The sequence below is a fragment of the Ammospiza nelsoni genome, chromosome 3 (assembly GCF_027579445.1).
Source record: "Ammospiza nelsoni isolate bAmmNel1 chromosome 3, bAmmNel1.pri, whole genome shotgun sequence".
Classification (NCBI taxonomy): domain Eukaryota; kingdom Metazoa; phylum Chordata; class Aves; order Passeriformes; family Passerellidae; genus Ammospiza; species Ammospiza nelsoni.
This window is the reverse complement of record NC_080635.1, coordinates 70,354,745-70,375,363: the sequence shown is the minus strand read 5'-3', so window position 1 is coordinate 70,375,363 and position 20,619 is coordinate 70,354,745. Positions and strand designations below refer to the sequence as shown.

The window sequence follows — 20,619 nt, the reverse complement described above, 5'->3', positions numbered from 1 at the left end:
ACAATGAAGGCAAAATGCTGCTTGTTCCGGTAGTTTTACCCATCCTGGTAACTGCTATGCAGGAAGGAGCTGATCAATGCTTGAATGACAACTCATATTGTTAATAAAAATAGTTATTAGTAGACACACCACACAACAGAAGACCAACAACTCAATAATGCTGGGCAGCTGCAGTTGGGTGGTTTTGATTGTGTGAAGCTCTTCAATACCTCCTTGGTCTCCTGTCTCTTTCTTGGGAGATGTGGTAAAACCATGCACAACTACATAGCTGGTATTGCCATGAGAAAAAACATCAGCGTGCCTTTCTCACATTATCAAGATTTCCAATACCATCACAATTTTTCTCCTTACATTTTTTACTAAATTACCTTGACTACACAAGAGGCACACCTTTGAAGTATTAGATTTAGCCTTTATTGGCTCAACAGAATTATCCCCAGTTGGAAGACTTAAAGGGTTATCCCAGCTGTCACCTTCTATCTTCAAGAAACCAGTTCAGTATTCAGACCACAGACATGATTCTTTTTTTCTTTCTTTTTAAAATAATTTCAATGCATTCACATCTATATACCTGGACTGTTAGTAGCAAAATTTAGGGATCAGTGGCCAGAGTGCAGCCCAACCCATCCAGAATGCTCTTATTATCAACTCCACCTCCTGACTCACCCCTCTCCTACCTTTAACAACTGCAGACTTCCACTAGGAGTTGTTCAGTCATCTTAGCATCCATCTTGCCTATTTGCTTGAGGAAGAGTCATTAGACTCTTTCCTGTCTTTTCTCTCACCAGTGCAGTATTTGGCTCAAAAGCCTATGGACTACACAACTAGAGCTTTTGTGTTGCTATTTCTCTGCTGTACTTTGCAAGTTAGAACTGGAGTTACAAGCCCTTTAATTTAAACCTAGCCTTCATTCTTGAGTTTGAACATCTGACACTGCTTATGGTTTACAAGTTAACAATGTGCACTTCAGAAGTACTTTGAAAAATACCATAATCTCATTAGAACACCTTCAAATTTTATTTGCATCTATTGTAATTACAAAGAATATAACAATATAAATTTTCATTTAAAGTGACAACCCTTTCTAACAAACAAGGTCGCAAATTAGTGTGCACCTATTCTGACTTTGGGCAATTTTTATAGGATGGAAATTTTCCTGCATGAGAATTTGTCACATTTTACAGCATTGTATTTTCATAGTTCAATACACAGGAACAGAAATACATCTATTCCTACTTGCAGAACACTTTTAAGTATTTCTGAAGTATAGAAATGCAACATTTAATTTGTTTTATTCAGAGGAAGAAAAGGAGGAATCCACCCATGGCTTTTATCAAGTCTCATAGAATACACTAATAGCCCTGATGCTCTCCTCCCTGAATTTATTCTCTAATTATGTTTGATTTTTTTTTCTTTAAAAGGTGTAGAAACAGAATCACTATCTTGTTTACCACCTTGCAGAAGACTAGGGTAGGAAAAAAAAAACCAAAACAACAAACCAACAACCTCAGACAAAGATGCACACTATTACAAATGCAAACAGCCATCAAATTATCCAGTTTATTGATGGGAATTCAAAACTGATACAAAACATGCCCTCTCTGCATGTTGTATTTTACCCTTAAAATGTTTTTGACGGTGTCAGGTAGATTGAAAATTAAGAATATACTTTGGCTTTCAGCATGTACCTTTTATAAAGGTATTACACAAAAGCCACTAGCTTACATAACATGTGGTCCCAAAATTACTTACAGACATTCTGTTTATCAAAAGACTCAGATCTCCTGTTGATCTGATGAAATAAGGGCTTAAAAATGTTTTAAGCCATTAATAAGTATCCTATGGCAGAGTCAAGAAAGTTTATGATTTCCATTATAATCTCGGGCATAAAAAGGCAACAGTCCTAAAAAAAGCAGCCCTCTGGAATATATGGAATGTGGCAATGGATATGATGCCAATTTGTAATGATCAAGTTAAGTAAAACAGATTCTTAAAGCTATGAATGATGTGAGCAGTATCACAGCAAAATAGTTAATGAATACCACAGAACCAATCAAGTTTGAAAGTTGAGCAAATGTTGCTTCAATCAACAGATATTTGTAATGTCAAATATACCAAAACATTTTCTAAAATAAATTCCTAATGCAGAAAAATTGATTGAAAGTTTGCTCCTAGCTAACAGTACCTTTTATTTAAATTGGACCCTAAACTGATCAGACAATACATAGCCCACACTTTTGGACATTTATAATAAAAAAGCTTTTATTTTCAATTGAAACAAATGCACCATCCTGCACTTTGAAGGCTATGAGCCATAAGCATATTCCAAGGTGTATCAATGGCAACAGATTTGTTTCACCTCCACTGAGAAGTTACATAATGCACTCTTAATTGGTAAAGAAAATTTAAACTCAGCCTTCTCAAAGCTTCTGTACTGTGTTTCTTGGTTAATTGTACAAGTTCCACAGCCAGACCAAGAGCTTGCACTGTGTGCAGATATTGTAGTCAATCAATAGTATGTTTAATCATCATCTTCCTCTTCTTCCTCTTCCTCCTCAAAACTGTCTTCAAAGCCCTCACTGTCTTCCTGGTCCTCATCACCTTCTATTGCTGTATCCCATTGTGGGTGATTTTCTGGCACTGGTTTTGCTTCGTGAACTTCCAGCTGTAATTGGATAAGGAAAGAAGAGAGGGGAAAAAAGGTTACAGACAATAAACAGCAATTTGTGAAAACAAACAAATTCACACAATAAAACAAACAAGCAACCCACAAAAGAACAGTTAAAAAAACCAACTAAATAACAAAACAAATCCCATCCCACTCCCCAAACCAAAACCAAGAACTGTTTCCAGAAGTAAGGCATGCCAGATTTTTCCCATTAACTGAATGAATCTAGGACTAAGGAAGGGCAGAGAAATGGCATGGCAAACCTCAAGGTATAAAAAGCCACAGCCAACCATACTGCAGAAACTGAATAAACATTAGAAAAACATGAATTAAAACACACATGCATGGGAAAGTATCTCAAATTTTAGTCCCATTTAATCCATCATAAAATTACCACTGCACATTAGGCAGAAACCATTTCTAAGTCCATCCTTCCCACTTGTTTTAAAATTAGGACAGGTTGAATTCTTATCAACAGGACTTCTGGTCCTGTAATTATGGTTTTAATGACCATAAGAAGTAGCTTTCAATGTAACACAAGTATATAACAGAGTCAAACATCACCTTCAATGGTTTAATCTGGTCCAATCCCATATATGAATCTGATCTTAAATAAACTGTGTACTGATAGTTTCCAGGCTTGCCTGGTGCTGGGAACTTCAGCTCCACCTACAAAAGAGATTGCATACCATCAAGTTCTTACTGCTTTCAAATAACACATTGAAACAAATACCTGAGTCCTCCAATGAACAATGCACACTATTACAGAAAAATAGAAAGTTTTAGTTTCTAACTAGGGACACTTCTTTGAATATCTGTATGTAATAAAACACCTGCAAAAAACAACAGCAATACCCAAACACAATACCTGCCATGAAAGCTGAAAAATCATTGAGTCACTCAATCAATGATTTTTTTTTCTGAATTAGGCCAAGTAACTACATTAAGTACACAATTTCACCCTGCTGTATGCTAAGCCTCAAAAACCCAAACAGGTTAAAATATTTAGTCTGCTGAAAGTTTTATCTTAACTCTGCTGTTATTTGAAATTGAATGTAACATCTAATTTGGAAGAACAAACACATTAGGTCTTCATTTTTCGGACAAGTGGCACGAAGAACACTGCCAAAGGTTACAGGTTCAGCAAAGTTTATATGAGCCAAAGCTAATTAATTTGTCACAGTCTCTGCTGTACAGAAAGAGAACACTTTATGTTTCTAACAATTTGAATAAATTTAGGAATTTCACTGTGACAGAATACTGTTTTTCATGATCCTTTGATATAAAGAAAAAAATAACCCAAACATATTCCAGAAGAAACTTCAAAGTTGTCTTAAATTACTTTTTCTTTCTCCACTATCAATTTTCATAGTTAAAAGGCACTTTTCTCTTTTTATCAAGAGAGTGAAATTTGTTTTCCATCTTAAGAGATAAGTATTAAAAAAATTAAAATCTACATGTATTTGCATATCAGAGACACTTCAACAGAGTTTTGTAATATCCCAGAAAGAAAACTCCCCAAGTACTTTACCTCTTCTTTATCTTTTAGCGTACAAACGTGGTATGGCATACATATCAACATCTGCTCCTTCCGATCTGCAATATACAGCCACCACCATTCTTGTTTTTCCTTTCATAAAGGGAAAAAAAACAACAGTAAAAAACCACAAGCATTAAAGAAGTCATAGAACAAGATGCCCCTACACTTTTTAACAGTCAATTAGGATTCACTGATCTTTGTAATACAGACAGAAAGTTTGTGTCTGGTGGCTTTTTTAAACTCTTGGATATGCATGAATAAAATACAAGGTGTACACTGCACACTGAAAGCAAACAGGTTATGACAAGTAACTGCTGGGTCTCCAAAGGCTTCATTCCATGTATTCAACTTCAGCCACCATGTGGGACATGGAACCATCCCCAAGAATTGTGTCCACTGAGGATTCACAAGTAACTTCATGCAATATAAAACAACATTAGGTCCTTCAACAGAAATCCAACCTGGATAAAAAGCTGAGCAAGATTTAAAGCAAGGAAAGAGTAAAAACAGATAAAGAACTATTTGCAGAAAAGTCTTTTGTCAGGCAAGTGTGCTTTGTCCCACTGTTTCCCCCTCCAAAAAGTGAAATGACATTTGAACACACTGAGATTTCACTTCAAGGAAATTACCAATCAACTGGTTGGTACTGATGTATATTTGTAAAGGATGCCCAATAACTGCTCCCTATCACATACAGGCAACTTCTGAATTCTACACTTGGGAAGCAAATGCTGTTAATATGTAGAATTTGAAGAATTTTTGTCTCTACCAGAGTAGTTAAAAGTTCAGTTTTAACACTTCAGAATCCAGGTTTTGGTGAGCTGAGATTTAAATCATACATGTTGAAAAATTACAAAAGCCAAATTAACTCTTTTATCTTTTCAAGTGACTAATTGTCATACTAACTATCACAATCTCACTGAAAAATTCAACCATTTACAACAGCAAGACACTCACACCAACAACTAAAAACACTGATTAGCACTCCTGAGTCCCAGAACAGAGAAATGTAAAATTAACATACTAAATACCCATTTTGAAGGGTATAAAAGCAAAAGCATCACACTGAAGCATCAGCATTCCCTCATGTTCTTGGAACAGGCACAGAATAGGACAAAAACCTATTTGTATGCTATTTAATGCCAGAATGTGTAGAATTCTAAATCCTTCTTACAACTATTCCAAGTGATTTTCTTTAGGAAAAACCACCCCATGCGATTACAAGGCATAAGTTATTTTATCTGTAAGTTTCAACAGTAAATATATTGTCAATCTTCTTGACAGCTGTAGCAAAGAAGACTCTTAGGCAGTCAAAGTGTTTATTTCCTAGCCAAGAGGCCTCTAGGAATAGAAAGATGAACAGTATAAATAGCACAGATGAACAAGAGCTACAGAAGCAAGATCTATTACAGAAATGGCTAATCCATTTTGGGCCTATGAGGACTGTGACCATAACAAAAAGGACCTGCAGTATCAATATTATTTCTGATTTTACCAAAACATTGTGCTGACTTACTATACATTGCTCTTCAAAAAAAAAATTTCTTGCCATTAAGAGTGATGGAAAGAGACAAAGATCAAAATCATCAAATGGCTTTTCACAAAACCTAGTAACAATAACAGCCAAGTGGAGGAAAAATACCAATGCAAATGACAACTGTTGATGTAAAGTTCAAAGGACTCTATATTTTTTGGAAATTACAGGAGTGTTCCTGACCCTGAAATGCCATCACTGTTTTACAGAAAGGACAATTGTGCAGGACTGTGATTTTCCTCTTGCTTATTGGGTGGAATTTAAAGTTTATGCCTGTGAGAATCTGGCAAACTAACAGGCAAGTGGGCAAAATGCCCTTTAACAGATGGGTGCAAGGTTTGGCATGCCAGGGAACCAGTATGTTCATGAAATTGGAACACCAAGGCCAGTTTCTACCTAAAAAATGTCAAAACTACAATCTGTGCAGTTTCTGGACCCATGGATGCAGGAGCAGAAGATAATTCTTTAGGAACCTGCATAGATTAAAGACACATCTCTGGGAGAGTAATCAACTGCCCCAAAACTTGGATGAAACAGCATTAAGACTGCCTCCTGAGAACACGTATTATTATGCTCAGCTACTACTTAAACATCTTTAAAATCTGGAACACAGCATTTTATCTCTAATTTTTTATCTCAGAACTAGCCATGACCACAGTACAAATAATACTCTAAATAACAGATGAGGGAAAAAAAAAAACAAACCAGACTATGGTGGTTTTTGTTCTTCCAATGTTGCAGATCAACTCGATCTGAACATGCTCCCACTGCAGCTACAGCACAAAGTACAGCTGCATTCAACTTTCATGAAGTCAGTAAAGAGAAGTTGGAAAATTTACAACTGCAGTACCATGAGAGGATATGTGTGTATCTTTTAAGTTCAAGCATTCAGATGAGCCCTAGATTTCTTTTCAGCAGCAAGCTGTATTTAGGTTTTTTATCACAAGACCCATATGTAACTCAGTTACACACAGCTGAAGCTTATGCAGCTCTATACAGAGTAAGTATAAGCAAAGTCTCTGAAAGGACCCTCACTTCAGTAAAAGAGAAATACAAATATTCAGCATCCCTGAGGCACTGGGCATGGCACTTACTGTCTGTGAGCTTCCACTGATGACCAAAGCCAGCTGCCTTCACAGCAAGGAGGTATTAAGACTCTGCAGCACATTTGACATATCCAAGGCAGCCAGAAGAGCAGCATGCCAGCACACCTTTTCACACTATGCTGGTGTACTGGTGGAAGCTGTACTGAGAGATGGGAGTGCACCCAACTGCCAGGAAAATACAGCTTCAAGCTCAGCCATTACAAAACTAGATGTTAGCTAAGGCCTTCAGGAAGACAATTTATTTCCCTTTTTGGAGATAGCACAACAACAGAGAAGAGATCCTAGATTAGTTCCTTATCAGACTGCAAGGAAGGAAAGGACCTGATTAGCCATTTCTTGAAGCACTAGCCAAAAAAGAAAATGTGGCCAAATACTGCTCCCTCCTGGTTCCAATCAGGTCACCCCAAGGACCTAACTTATCTGCTCAGAACACAAACCCTCCATTTGGAAAAATCTCCTATTTTTCAAGGTTCCACTGCTGTTAAGGGCTTCTCAGACAAATGAGTGGCTGGCTGTTAGTGCAAGTAACAAGTGATATATCAGGTAATACTTTCAACACCAAAGGCTGCTGTAAACACACCTCAGCCTATATTGAGTCACCACTCTCAAATATATAATTTCCTCTGACACTCATCCAGAGCAGAACTTGTACTTTTGAACTCTATAGAAAAGACTGTTCCATAGTTGGCTTCTGCCACTGCCACACTACAGTGTGGTGGAAAGAGACAGCTTTGCCAAGCAACCCCATCTTCCATAGCTGCACACTGCGCTGCCATCACATTGCTGCACTGAGACTTGAAGTCGACGAGTAATCCAAAACTACCTGCAGATCCAAATGATCCATAAACCCTCCAGTGATTACACAGGAGGGGTCAGGACCTCTCCCAGCCACAGGCACTTGCAATTAGATAGTCACACCTCACAGCAACCATTTGAGAAAAACATATTTCATGGGTGCACTGGCACTGTGCCAGGGCCAACCCATGATAGATGAAGAGTTAAAAACATCCACATATTTCACCTTAAGTTTACAGGTTTGCAAGTCTCTGGGAACTGAATAGAAAGAATAATGAAGAAAAAGGTTTTAGAAAAGTATCTGAAAGCATTTAATTTTTAAGTTAAGACTTCATAAAATTAATACTATTTTTCCCAGACAATAAGGTTTTTCAAAAGCCCAATATTTACAGTAAAAAATATAAATGGATCAATTAATTTAAATTATTATTCATTTTCATGTTTCACAGCTGTAATGTTTTTTATTACTGACCTCAGGAAAAAAAAGACTGTAAACAGGATGTGTTATCTTTGACTTCGTTTCAAGAAGGGCTCGCTCCTTTCTCTGTATACTTTGCTGTAATTCTTGCCACTCCTGTCAAAGGTAAGGTTAAAGAATTACTGTGCACTAACCATCTTTTGCATTAAAAAGACAGAAAATGGTCCATGAAAATGGTACATGTGACTAGTTCTTGTGCAATACTAAACATTATAAAGAGAAAAAGCAGATCTGTGGGGTTTGCACACATTCTTCAAAATTCAGTTCTACAACACTACCTCTAAACACTCTCTACCTCAGCCATAGGAGTTTTGATTACAAGTTTGATGATTCCTTTCCTATCAGAAGCCTAATCTCACCCTGCACAGGTCATTCAGCTGTCACTCAAGTCTTTTACTGTAAGACTTGTGGTGCAGGAATCATCTGCCACCACGATGTTTCACTCTCTGTTACACTATTACAGTTTCAGACACATAACCTGACAGTTACCAGCGTTTAGTAAGCACCTGTACAAGTTTGCTCAACAACTGCATGCTCAGTATGTACTGTGCAGCATGCAACAGCCACTGCCTGTAAAGAACACATTTCAAAGAAGAGACTAAGTCACAAATCTGCAGCAGACAGTAATCAAATGAAGCTAAAAGAAATATTTTTTCTCCTGAAGTTTAGCCATTTTCTCAAGTCATTTCTAAATTTTCTGACCATGCTGAAAAGACTCTCTGCTACTCAGTCTGGAACAAACTTGCAATGACAAAGCTCTTATACCAGAGGTCTGAAAACCTCTGGAGAACCAGTATTACTCCTTCATCCTAGTGTTGACTAGCCTGAGGGGATGCTAGAGGATTAAAATGAATTTTCTCTCAACCCCAGAGGCAACATTACCCTTCAAGAAAAAGTAAGGCTTACAGCTTCATCATCTTTGTTTTGCTTCTCATCTTGATCTCTGTCAGAGTCTCTGTCACTCCCATCATCTTTTTCACTTTGAGAGTCTCTGTTTGTTTCTTCTTCTTCAGATTCACTTCCTTTATCAGAGACCTCCTCCTCCTCTTCCTTCACGACGACTTCCTAATGGGAAAGAAAAACAAGCACCCAACACCTCTAACTTAGTTTGTCTGCATGACTGTAGTACACAGAATTCACAGTGCCTGCCTTAAGCCTGGGCTGCACGAGCTACGCGCTTCTTGTGTCACAGTTATGTCTACAGTGAACATTAATCCTTTCCACCTCATCCACCAAGAGGAGGACAGAAGCCATTTTCCTTCTCCATTTGGCTCTCCCAACAGGAATAGGAAAAACCAGTATTTGATTCCCGGACTGGATGTCCCATCTCTGCAAGTGCTCAAGGCCAGACTGGGTGGGGCCCTGGGCAAACTCATCTAGTGAGTGGCACCCCTGCCCACGGCGAGGGGTTGGAGCTAAAGGCTCTTTAAGCCAAATGATCTTTCAACCCAAACCATTCTACAACTCCGGGACTGCATTTCATGAAGTCTCAAGAAAATTTACAGACAACTTAAAAAAGTACCTACAACATAGCCCAAGAGGTGGAGAAAACACCATGCAGGCGGGAGCATAAAGTTACTAAAGCGACTTAATTTACCAGAACAAAGTCTCATTTCAGTTTTCATCTTTAAAGAAAAAGTAGAAGTTACAGAACAATTCACCTCCAAGAAGGCAGCATAACAAGAACAAAGAGTAAGAAGAGACTATGAAGCCACATTTTTAAAATATTTGAGCAGAACTTTCAGTGGCCACTGCAAACATTACCATGGTGATTCCCTGATGACTTCACTAGTAACTGTTAAATGTAGAGAAAACAAATGCTATTTTAGAAGACACACTTCACAAAAGCACAAACTGAAACGGAAGAGACAGATACAAAACCCTCCATCAGATTACAAGTGACAAACTGAATAAAATTATAAATATCATTGAATCTATGAGCTACCCCATTAGCTTGTTTTTGCTTCTGCTGTTTCTGTGGTGGCAATGAAGGTGGCACCGGTTTCTTTTTCAATGGCTTCTTTTTCTTTGACTTTGAAGCTTTCTTGGTTCCTTTATTCTTTTGTTGCCATCCTTTGCTCTTAGATTTGCTGGCATCTCCTTGCTGCAGGAAAGCAGTATTAAAATATTTATTCTGTTCATAAAATTTCAGTCATTCAACTGTACTTTAAGTGTTTTAAGCTGAGAACCAAAATTACAAAGCACAGTTCAAAGGACACTTCAGTAGGCATTTCTGGAAAAAACTTTGCTTGAGAAGTGCAAAATTAGCAATTCAAGATCGGAAAGAAAGTTCTCTTTAATTAGCAAAAGGAACATTCACTCTTCACTTACCCCATCTTCTGCTGGTTGCTCTTCTGCTGCACATATAGACTGTTCCTTTTCAAACACTTCCTGGTTAGAGAAAAATGTGAAAACTACTAATGCCTCTCTGTACCAAGAGCAAATTATGATTTCATATTTGAACTTAAACTAAATCACCTTAATCAGGTCTGAATATTTTACTCATGGCAAATTCTTTTATCAGTGACAGACACAACAGGGGATTAACAGATCAAAATTAAACACTAGTTCAAACATTTGGTCTCAGATTTTTCCATCACTTGTATTATAAAGAAATTTAATAGCAACATGTCACCTTGTTCCAAAGAATCTACTTGTTTTATAAAGCACAGAAATCCTAGATCACAAAAGCAAGCAGTAGTAAAATGCTAATTCTGCTCCAGTTGTCACAGCATTAAAAACTTCAACAGCTGCTCTGCTACTCAGGAACACAGAACAAATCAAACCAGAAATGTGAAATGTTAAGACACAACACAATGTTAGTATACTGTAGACTGAGACACCTCTCTGTAAATGGATTTTTTATTGGCATTTCTTTCTTCAAAATATAATATATGCCATTAAAAAAAACCCACCCAAACAAAATAGTCACAAGGAGCTGTTGTATATAAAGATAGCAAATGAGAAATACCACCACAAAAAACATGCATCATACTGGTTCCTCTTTTACAGTCATGTGTTTCTATGCCAGACTGCCTAGAGGAGGTCACACAGGAAGCATCTTAAATGAATCTTCTATATGCTGTTAGACATTTTAGTTTCTAAGCACAGTTCAATATCCTCATAATTTTCAGTTTCCTTTGCCATTTCCTTTTTGCAATTCCAGCATAGTGATACAGTGCTTTTACTTTCTACCTACTGCACCCATAGCATAAGCACATGGATCTCATATATACAGATTTTCTGCTGAACTGGCTTCAATAGTCTGATCTCACCTGCAATACTCAAGCTTGTGTAACTTAGAGGTGTAACTCAGACCTTCTGTTTACTTAGACTATTACATCATTAGTACAGATGCAAAAATTGACATTGTAGTCTTTGATGTGTCAAAGCTTGTTTAGGTTCTGTGTATTAAACTTTTTTGTTCAAAGAAAGCCATTAATGCATTTTAAGCTTGAAAACAGGCACAAGTCAGAAGTTTAACTGCTAGGGTATAGTATTGTTTTGGTTATGCCACACTGTTCATGTGACACTGGTGTACCCCCTTTATATTAAGTTACGCATATTCTGCATTCTGCTGGACTGCATTCTTTCTAAAACACCCAAGAAATGTAACCCAAGATTTGTAACATTATGAGCCCATATAAAGCAAAATCAAACACTGTCCTGAGGACTTGAGTGGATATTTTATTTTAGTTCAAGAACCAAGTTTCTGAATGCCTCTTTTCCTGTTGTTTACAAACCTCAGAGCAGTATCACTTGCCGTATTCTTTTACCGTTCCCTAGACAACTGCAATGGGTCAGACTGAACTTTGATTTTATTCCAGGAAAACTTTCTTATTCAGAAACAAGACCATAAGGACGGATTAAGAGCACAAGTTCTCAATTTCAAATCTTAACCTCACAGTTATGTTTACAAAACAAGCAGAAATGCCTTTTTACTAGTGCACACCCACAGCTACCATGAAAGGACAAGTATTCTTAATACTTACTGCCATGGTCTGCCTTGTTAGTGTGACCAGAACAGTGACAAGAGAGCCTACTGTGATGTTGTTGCTGTCTTCATCATCCAAAACTAGTGCAAAAAGAAAAACAATACAACTATTAGACTTCCTTAGAGACTTTTTCTCCATTAAACATTGCTTCTGCTACTTCTAAATGTAAGCATTCAAATTCCAGAATTTTTAACAAAAAATATCTTAAAAGTATTATTTAATAAGTCTCTTACAACTTCAACTATACTATCAGAATGAGAGCTGGTAATTCAGCAACCTATAAAACTGCAACAATGAGTTTGAAATTTTAATTGCATGAAAGTTGGAAAATTCAAAGTTATGGCTGCTGTGGGAACCATAACCCTGTAATATTGTGCATTATATATTAAAGCATAAAACTTCAGAAACATGAAATATCACACATGACCAGAGGGACCCTGTTATATTTGTTCTGGGAATCATAATTTTCATTTTCCTGACTTTCATATTATTAACAACTCAATTTCAATGCCACATTAACAATCATGCATTTAATTATTTTTTAAGGAGAAGGCAAAGGAAAATAAAGGAACAGCAATGATTAGTTTAACTGAAACATTAAACAAACCCCACAGGGGAGCCACTGAGGAGTTTATACCTCCAACCTATAAAATGGAGAATGTCTCAGGTAGGAGAGGAATAGAGTTTTATTCCGGTGTAGACATTTTATTTATTCACCTCTACTCCCTCCCTGTGAAAGCAGTTTTACTATTCAGTTGTCTCAGATATATATTTCATATAATGGCAATACTGAGCTAAACAGAAAAGCATCTGCACAGTTTAATCCTTTACACCACACTTGAGTGGAGCTGTGTGACAAATGAAAAGTACAGGCAGGAAAACATTGGTCAAAATATGGGGAGGTACTTCAAGATTGAATTTTAAGCAGATTAACAAGACTGTATACAAACCTAAACTACAATAACATACCATTTTCTGTTTGTTTGTTAAAAAAATAAACAACACAAATAACATTCAGAAACACCAAAATAAGCAGACATTTGCTTCCTTAACAGATACTTCTAACATTTGCTTCTCAGAGGGGACTACACATAAGCCAAATTACAATCAGGCTCCCCAAACAAAGCATATCACATTTTGAATGCAATCATTGCTACCACAATGAAAATATAAACCAGAATTAGAACAGACTTTCAAATATCACACATTTACTAGCACTAATCTTCCACAAAAAAAAGGAGACTGCAGAACCCATTCAGTTCCCACTGCAAAGTCTGTCTAACAGGAATTGCTTACAATATCCCAAATCTTCAGAGAAAAGAGCATTATACATTCACTGAAATAGTGCACACAAAACGTAGCTAAGCATAGCTTGGACAAATTCTGCCAGATATAAAAACCAGGATTATCACAAAGGAACCCCAGAGGAACCTCACAAATGCTGAGGAAAGGAACCTGTTTGCTGAGGAAAGCTGAGCATAAATTCTGGAATAACTGTAACTGTTTAAGATAGCTAATAAAAGTGGTATTTCAACCAAAATTCCACATCACTCATGAAATATTAAAACTGAAAGACAAAACTTCAGCTAAGCTCCTGTATGAGAAACTACTGCTGGCTTGGGAATACATGGAATGTTTCAATGTATTTTATCTCCTCAGACTGTAACTCCCATGTACAAGAACCCATACTCCAAAGAAGTATGTAATTTCCAGGTCACATCGATAGCAGTGAGTTGTGTTTCAGCTTACTCCAAAAGCTTACTGCCAGCAGACTATCAAAATGTCAGAAGATTGACATACACAGAACAAAGGGACCTCCCACTCACCCTGTGGTTTTATATCCATAGTGACATATGGAAAGCTGCCAAGGACAGCCATAACTTCTTCATATTTCTTATCTTCTAGAAAGTGCAGTAAATTGCGGCGATCTGAGCCTTTCAAACTCACCAAATCCTGAATACTTTTGATTTTATACTGAAAAAAAGAAGAAAGGAAGTCCCATGGTAGTACAGAACACAGCCCACAAATCAGCTCTTCATAATACATGACTGTCCCCACATTACTAATACATGCACACCATTACATTTGTTCTTATAAAAAACCCTACACTTTGGAAACTAGCAAGCATATGTTTCAAGAAACAATAAACCAAAGAGGCTGCAGTCAAACCTACTAAACAGAACTGCTTTGAACACTGGTGTGTTCCTCAGTATGTCACCCCTTAGAAATGGTCCTTTATAGTTTCTTATAAAATTGTTACTTCAGCCAGGTTTTTCAGAAACTAGAGCTAAGAAATCTCACTAATAGGGGGTTTTATTTAGGTAGAATACCTCAGTGCTTTCAGATTTACATTAGCAGTATCAACCAAATACAAGTTTAGGGGTTTTTTTGTACTGAACTGCCAACAAATCTAAATCCACTCCTTCTAAGATTTGCAGAGCAGAGCTAAAAGGCTAAAACAAACACAAATTATTACCTCACCATTATAAATGCATGTACTTTACTAAAAAACAATTTCATGCATCCAGGTAGACTGATCATACTGCCAATCTAGAGCAGCGTATTTTTGAAGAACTCAACGCATGTGATCCTGTGAAACTAGCCTGAAAAACTGGGATTTCCCCCCTCTTTCACAGCAAACAGAGGTGGGATTATAACACAGTCAAATTATTTGTTTTTCACTTAGCTACAATGCACATGTCAAAAAATACATCTAAAAATGCTTACTTCCTCATCTGTTCCCCGTAGTTTAAGACTGGATTTAAAAAGTAAGTCTTTAATGATACCTATAAGAGAATCTTTTACTTCATCCAAAGGATATGACTACTTGAATATTTCATGAACAAGCATCTTCAGAGAGGATTAAAAAAATGCAATACCTAAGAATTCTTAGTCTTGACACTAACACAGAAGCATTTAAACACCCCCTAAGGCTGTAGTTAAAGTGAAACAAAAATTCCATCAGATAAAAAAAATATTTTCAAGATTCATCCAAATTAACCACTGTGATAAAAGTATCAGAAAAGTCAAGATTGTAGTAAAAGCAAGAGGCTGTTTCTAACTGTTACTGGCATTACCAGAAGATACACTAGACTCAAGCAGGTTGAAATGCAGAGACAATTGGTGAAACAGAGTGAAGAAACACACGCAGATATTGAGACAAGACTATTCTTTTTCATCCCTAAATTCTACTTACCCAACTCCATTATGTAGCAAAAGCTTTATAAGACACACTTTTTCACACAAAGGATCACAAAACCTGAAATGCCTCCCACAGTAATTTTTTTTTTCTTTTATGAACTCCTCTGTTCATAAAAGCTTCCAAATATATTTTCTACCAAAGTACATTAAGAACAATGTAAAGTCAAACAAGCCCCCTCCCCCCCAGAAAAAAAAAGTCCCAGTAGGATATTCTAGACACATTCTGGAAGAGTATTAAATAGATATTAACAGATCTCTGATCCTAATTCCCACCTCGTAATTGAGATGGACTTTTGAAAAACCAAAAGCAGGCAGAACAAATAGGAAGGATTGTACTGACTTCCTTAAAAATAAATATATTTTTATTCTCTTAGTTAATTGATGGCCTTGCTTCCTTAGCCACAAATAGGTAAAAGAAGTAGCATATAGCATCTTAAGAGGTTACCAAGTATCATTTTTATTTTTATACCTTTTTATGATTGGAAACTCTTCTCAGATTGTCCTCTTCAATGTGAGGCAGCTGTAAAAGGGGAGACTTGAACTGTTGAAGTCCCTGGACTGTCATCTGGGAAAGCTTCATACAATTTTCCAAAGATCCCAAAGATGGAGCACGGAACTCCCTTTCTTGGGGAGAATGAAACAAACAACATAATTTTTAATTTTTTTTCTTCTTATACTTTTCTAATGTATACTTGTATTACAGAAAAACTTACTTCCAGTCCTCCAAGCAAAAGAAAGAGACATCTTAAAATGTTCAGTATAATTAACTAGGCAGACTTTTTACTCTCACTCCAGCCACACAGAACAGCAGACATTTTCCTCCCTCTATTTAGGATGTCACAGCTGAACACTAACATTGTCTGAAGGAACAACTGCGCAATGTATCTATGTAACTACTACAGACAAAAATTTCACCAATTCAGTTTTAAAAAATGCAGCATCAAAACAAACTTATTTTATATTTGTATGTTTTATGTATGTGTGTGTATAACATGTTTAATGTATCATTTATTATAACTTATCATGAAATATTAATCTTTTACAATACATTATTTATAATATTTCCATCTTGAGAAACGAGCATATAGGTAGCAGCCTATCACATGCAAGAAGAAAACTATATTTATAATTGAAGCTAAGCAGAGTGTATTTTATTATGTTAGAAGGCAGTAAGGAGAGCTGTAAAAATATCAAATGCATGACTTATTTATAAATAAACTTACTGGTTAAAAGGGGTGTCTATTTGACTTTTCTTATAGAAATTACCTATAATTTTTTTCATATTTTAATGTACAAAAAGACCTACACTCATAATTAAAATTATTATAAAGGAGACAAGGAGAAATAAGTCTTAACCAGAACAGAGCAAAAGAAAACAAAAAAAAAAAACCAAAACAACCCACTTAGCAATTATTAATACTAAACACATCTGCAAAGAAATGAAAAAGCAAAGCAGACACAAACTGCAATATAACTTTGTATGACAATCACAGAATCACAGAAGTTCAAGACTGGAAGAGACCTATAAGATCATCAAGTCCAGCCGAATCATTCATTCATAAGTAAAACTTCTCATAAACCCTGTTTAGAGAATTCATTTCATTTCACTTCTTATCTTGCTGCAGATTTCTTAGCTATGAGGGCATAGTAACTGCACATGGTAGATCACTATTCCCTCTGCTTCAGCTGCCCCTCTGCTCTTCAAATTGTCTTTCTTCACTAATTATACCTAGCTACAAATTACACCAAGCTATAAATATCATCAGCTCTCAAATCAAATTACACGGAAGGACGTGTGACAATTATATGCAATGCAAAGAGAAATATAACATAAAAATGGAACTACCTGGCTACACACAGAGGTAACTAAGAAAGATGTAACTCTGACCTTTAAAAAAAAAATAGTAATGGAAAGATTAATGTCCCAACCAAGTAACACTACATTTACTTTCCATCTTACTCAGCTTCCACTTCTCCTGTAATTTTTTTGGCTGCTGCTGCTAAGGAAAGTCACAGGATTTTTTTTTAAGTTAAAAAAAACACACTGCAAATCAAGTCAATAAAAGAATCCTAAATAATCTCTGACAAACTGTCTTTTGCAGGAAATTCACCTAGAGCTTTGAGACTACAGAGCACTAGTCAGAGTAGAAAATATTCTCTTTTTTAAAGGATTGACTCATCATCCATATGACAGTAGAAAAATATTTTAAAGTTGGAAAGTATGATCTTGGTTTCCTGAGAAGAACACAGGTCTTTATGTTCCCTGAGAGTGGACTTGAGGACATCATAGCTTTTAACATCCCGCAAATGCTCCTACCATAAAATTAATGCCATTGCTGCACCTGTTTTGACAGCTTCTGATTGTCAAACTGCACAATGCAAGATGACCTTTAATATAAGGTTATTAAATTGACCAAAAATAAAGAATCATAGAATAATTTGCATTGACCTCAAATATCATCTAGTTCCAACCCTCTGCCTTGGGTAGGGACACTTTCCACTAGACCAAGTTGCTCAAACTAGCCTTGAATACTTCCAAGGATGGGGCATCCAAAGCTTCTCTGCCTCCCCACCCTCACAAGCAGTGTTTCTTATCCAAAACCACCCTCTTTCTGTTTCAACCCACCATATGACATTGAAGTAGTCAATCCCAAATGTAAATGCAAATTTTAGTTGCTTGGCAAGGACTGGCATACAACTGGGTTAAGCCACAACCTCTTCATTACACTGCGGCTTCCAACCTGAATTAAGGAATGTGCTTTGACTGGACAGCTGAACACATGCCTAACTTCTGCAGACACTGGAGCACATCCCATGTTTTTGGCAGCAAACACCTCACTTGGCAAGGCAGCTATCTACGAATCATAGTTAAGGATGATCTCAAGGAAGCCATGAAAATAATTTACACCTGCTGGTTCTCAGGTATCAGCTAAATAGCCACAGAACAATGGATGCAAGCAATGGATGCCACAAAGCAAAGCCAAGTGCCAAGCTCAAGAAGATTCCAATCAAGCGTCTTTCTCCAAAAGACCTGATTATAAGGTAGGCATAAATTGCTGCAGACATTTTTGAGCTCCTAACAGTAACAAAAACATTTCAGAATATTTGAAAGACAGGAATGCAGCATAAAATGAGACTTCACATGCCACTATCAATTTAGGTTTCACAAAGTATGATTTGTCCCCAAAATATTTCTTTAGATAGTATTAACACATGTCATTGCCTTTGTACATTCATAGAGCCAGGACTGCTGAAAATCTATGACTAATTGGAGCATGTGATCCTTTTATGTACTGTGTCAAATTAGATCCAAGTGAAAATTAGAACTAGCCCCAAAACCAACTGCAGTTAAGCTTTAAGTCACTTAAAATTATGGTGACAAATATAAACTCAAGCAAAGCACTTTCTTAAAAATTTCAATACCTAAGTTCAATTTTATTCATCTTAAAAAAACACAACACAAAACCAAACCAATTCCACCTTTACATTTTCCAGTTCTTTCCCAGGGCAACACAGTTCTCTCTACAGGCACAGCCATCAAAAACAGGGTCAATGCATTAGATTTGCTAAATAAACAGTAAGTTGTAAAAGCAGTGACTTCACTTTAGACCAAAGACTGTTGGGTACCACCTTCTCTTTAACACCATGTGCTGAGAGCACTGGCACGGAAGCACGAGGAAACGCTAGATTGTTTGGTACAAATTTCTGGCTACCACCACTTTCAAACTTTGGAAATAATTTTAAGAAAAGCTGTTAGAGAAACACCAGACAAGTCCTCAACTATACCTATGATACATACCTACTTTTTTCCTGTATCTAGGGAAATAATTTCTACTGTACATAATGATAGATATAAATTCTCTTCAGCTTTCACAAACTGATTGAGGCCGGAAGAGATAATAATAATCCCTGGAAATTAGTGGTAGAGGTTGTTCAGATTTGGTTTATAAATAACCATTTCACGTGCTAATAGAAAATTAGTTTACACCACTGTATTTCAAAATACTGTCTCCTTCCTTTTATTTTAATTTAAGTTTGGATTCTAAAGTTCTGGGAAATTGAAAGCAACTTATTAAGAACAATGCATCTATAAATATTTATTTTACTGTCAAATTAAGAAAGTATCTCTGTGTATATTCAGAACTAGAGGAAAACAATACAGCTACCTGAAGGTCATTTAGGTTGCAAAGTATATAATGCACTCTGTTCAGTGTCTTATTTCAGCTTTTACAAGAAGAACTATGTGTGTTTCTCATTTTTCAAAGACTTCCAGTTCTGTCGCATAAAAAAAGCTTCTGCCTGTGTTATTTTGGTTTCATTTTTCACAAGAGAAAACAACTATTTGCTAGTTGACTAATATATACATAGGCCATCTAAAAATGTATATTTCAGAGCTTTGAAGTACTTTACAGTACCACAGAGGTTCAGGTATTTTTTTATCAAACACTATCCAAATTTAAAGAAAAAATAATCCAAACTAGCACACAACATCCTTATCTGCTCACATCCCCTTTGTTATGGAGCACAACTTTCAGCACCACTTATCTTTCCCAAAACCATTCTTACTAGGACGCTATCAATGCTCATTAAAGGAGTTTTAGTCTAGTGAAGATCAACCAGTAATTACTGTTTGGTAATAAAAAAAACAGTGACCAGTTTGACATAAAAAATGTCTTGATTATGTTTGGTGCAAAAAAAGTAGTGATATCCAAGTCTTTGCTTCCTTACACTGCAAGGAACCATCTTCTGAGAGTAACTGCCTGTTTACAGTGGAAAAAAAAAGCTTAAATATTATATTTCAATTAAATTATAATTTCTACGGCAAGACATACAGCTAAGCACCTGCCCCTACAACTTCAGAATAAAACTACATAGCAGGCTAAAGAACATAGAATTGTGATATGGAGAAATATGAGCGAAATACAAAGAAATAATGGCAAAGAAATGATCTAAAAAACAAGAGGCACTCATAAGAGGAGAGAAAAAATTGTAGAAGTGCAAATGGAAAGAACACAAGTCTTACACTAAATGCTTTGCTACTGAAAATGAACCACATCTCCAAGAAAAGGTTTTCAATTGCAGTTAAGGAGAAACTTCAATTGCAAAAATTACAGGCAGGACACAGACTCAGGATTTCAGAGCAGAGCTTGGCAGCAGCGGCAGCAGCATTTCAATCCTCAAAATAGAGAACTCTCTCATTACAAAAAGAGCAGCAGTACATTTAGGCATTTCTAAATATCACAGGTTAAGTCTCCCACAAGAACCAAAGACTTGATGAATTATCACAGTGAAAAAACATATT

At 36.4% G+C, this 20,619-nt stretch overlaps 1 protein-coding gene across 1 annotated transcript in view; it reads right to left on the bottom strand.

The window, feature by feature from the left end:
• Positions 1-1,546: 1,546 nt before the first annotated feature.
• The window catches only part of SEC63 (SEC63 homolog, protein translocation regulator), a 53,327-nt gene continuing 34,254 nt past the window's right edge, over positions 1,547-20,619 (bottom strand). The window contains exons 12-21 of the mRNA XM_059468169.1: positions 15,787-15,941; positions 13,943-14,090; positions 12,114-12,196; positions 10,453-10,512; positions 10,067-10,225; positions 9,028-9,186; positions 8,116-8,217; positions 4,200-4,298; positions 3,233-3,337; positions 1,547-2,665 (exon numbers count right to left, since the gene is read on the bottom strand). Of these exons, the coding sequence (XP_059324152.1) occupies positions 2,522-2,665; positions 3,233-3,337; positions 4,200-4,298; positions 8,116-8,217; positions 9,028-9,186; positions 10,067-10,225; positions 10,453-10,512; positions 12,114-12,196; positions 13,943-14,090; positions 15,787-15,941 (1,214 nt within the window). The 3' untranslated portion in view covers positions 1,547-2,521. The remainder of the gene's footprint in view (positions 2,666-3,232; positions 3,338-4,199; positions 4,299-8,115; positions 8,218-9,027; positions 9,187-10,066; positions 10,226-10,452; positions 10,513-12,113; positions 12,197-13,942; positions 14,091-15,786; positions 15,942-20,619) is intronic.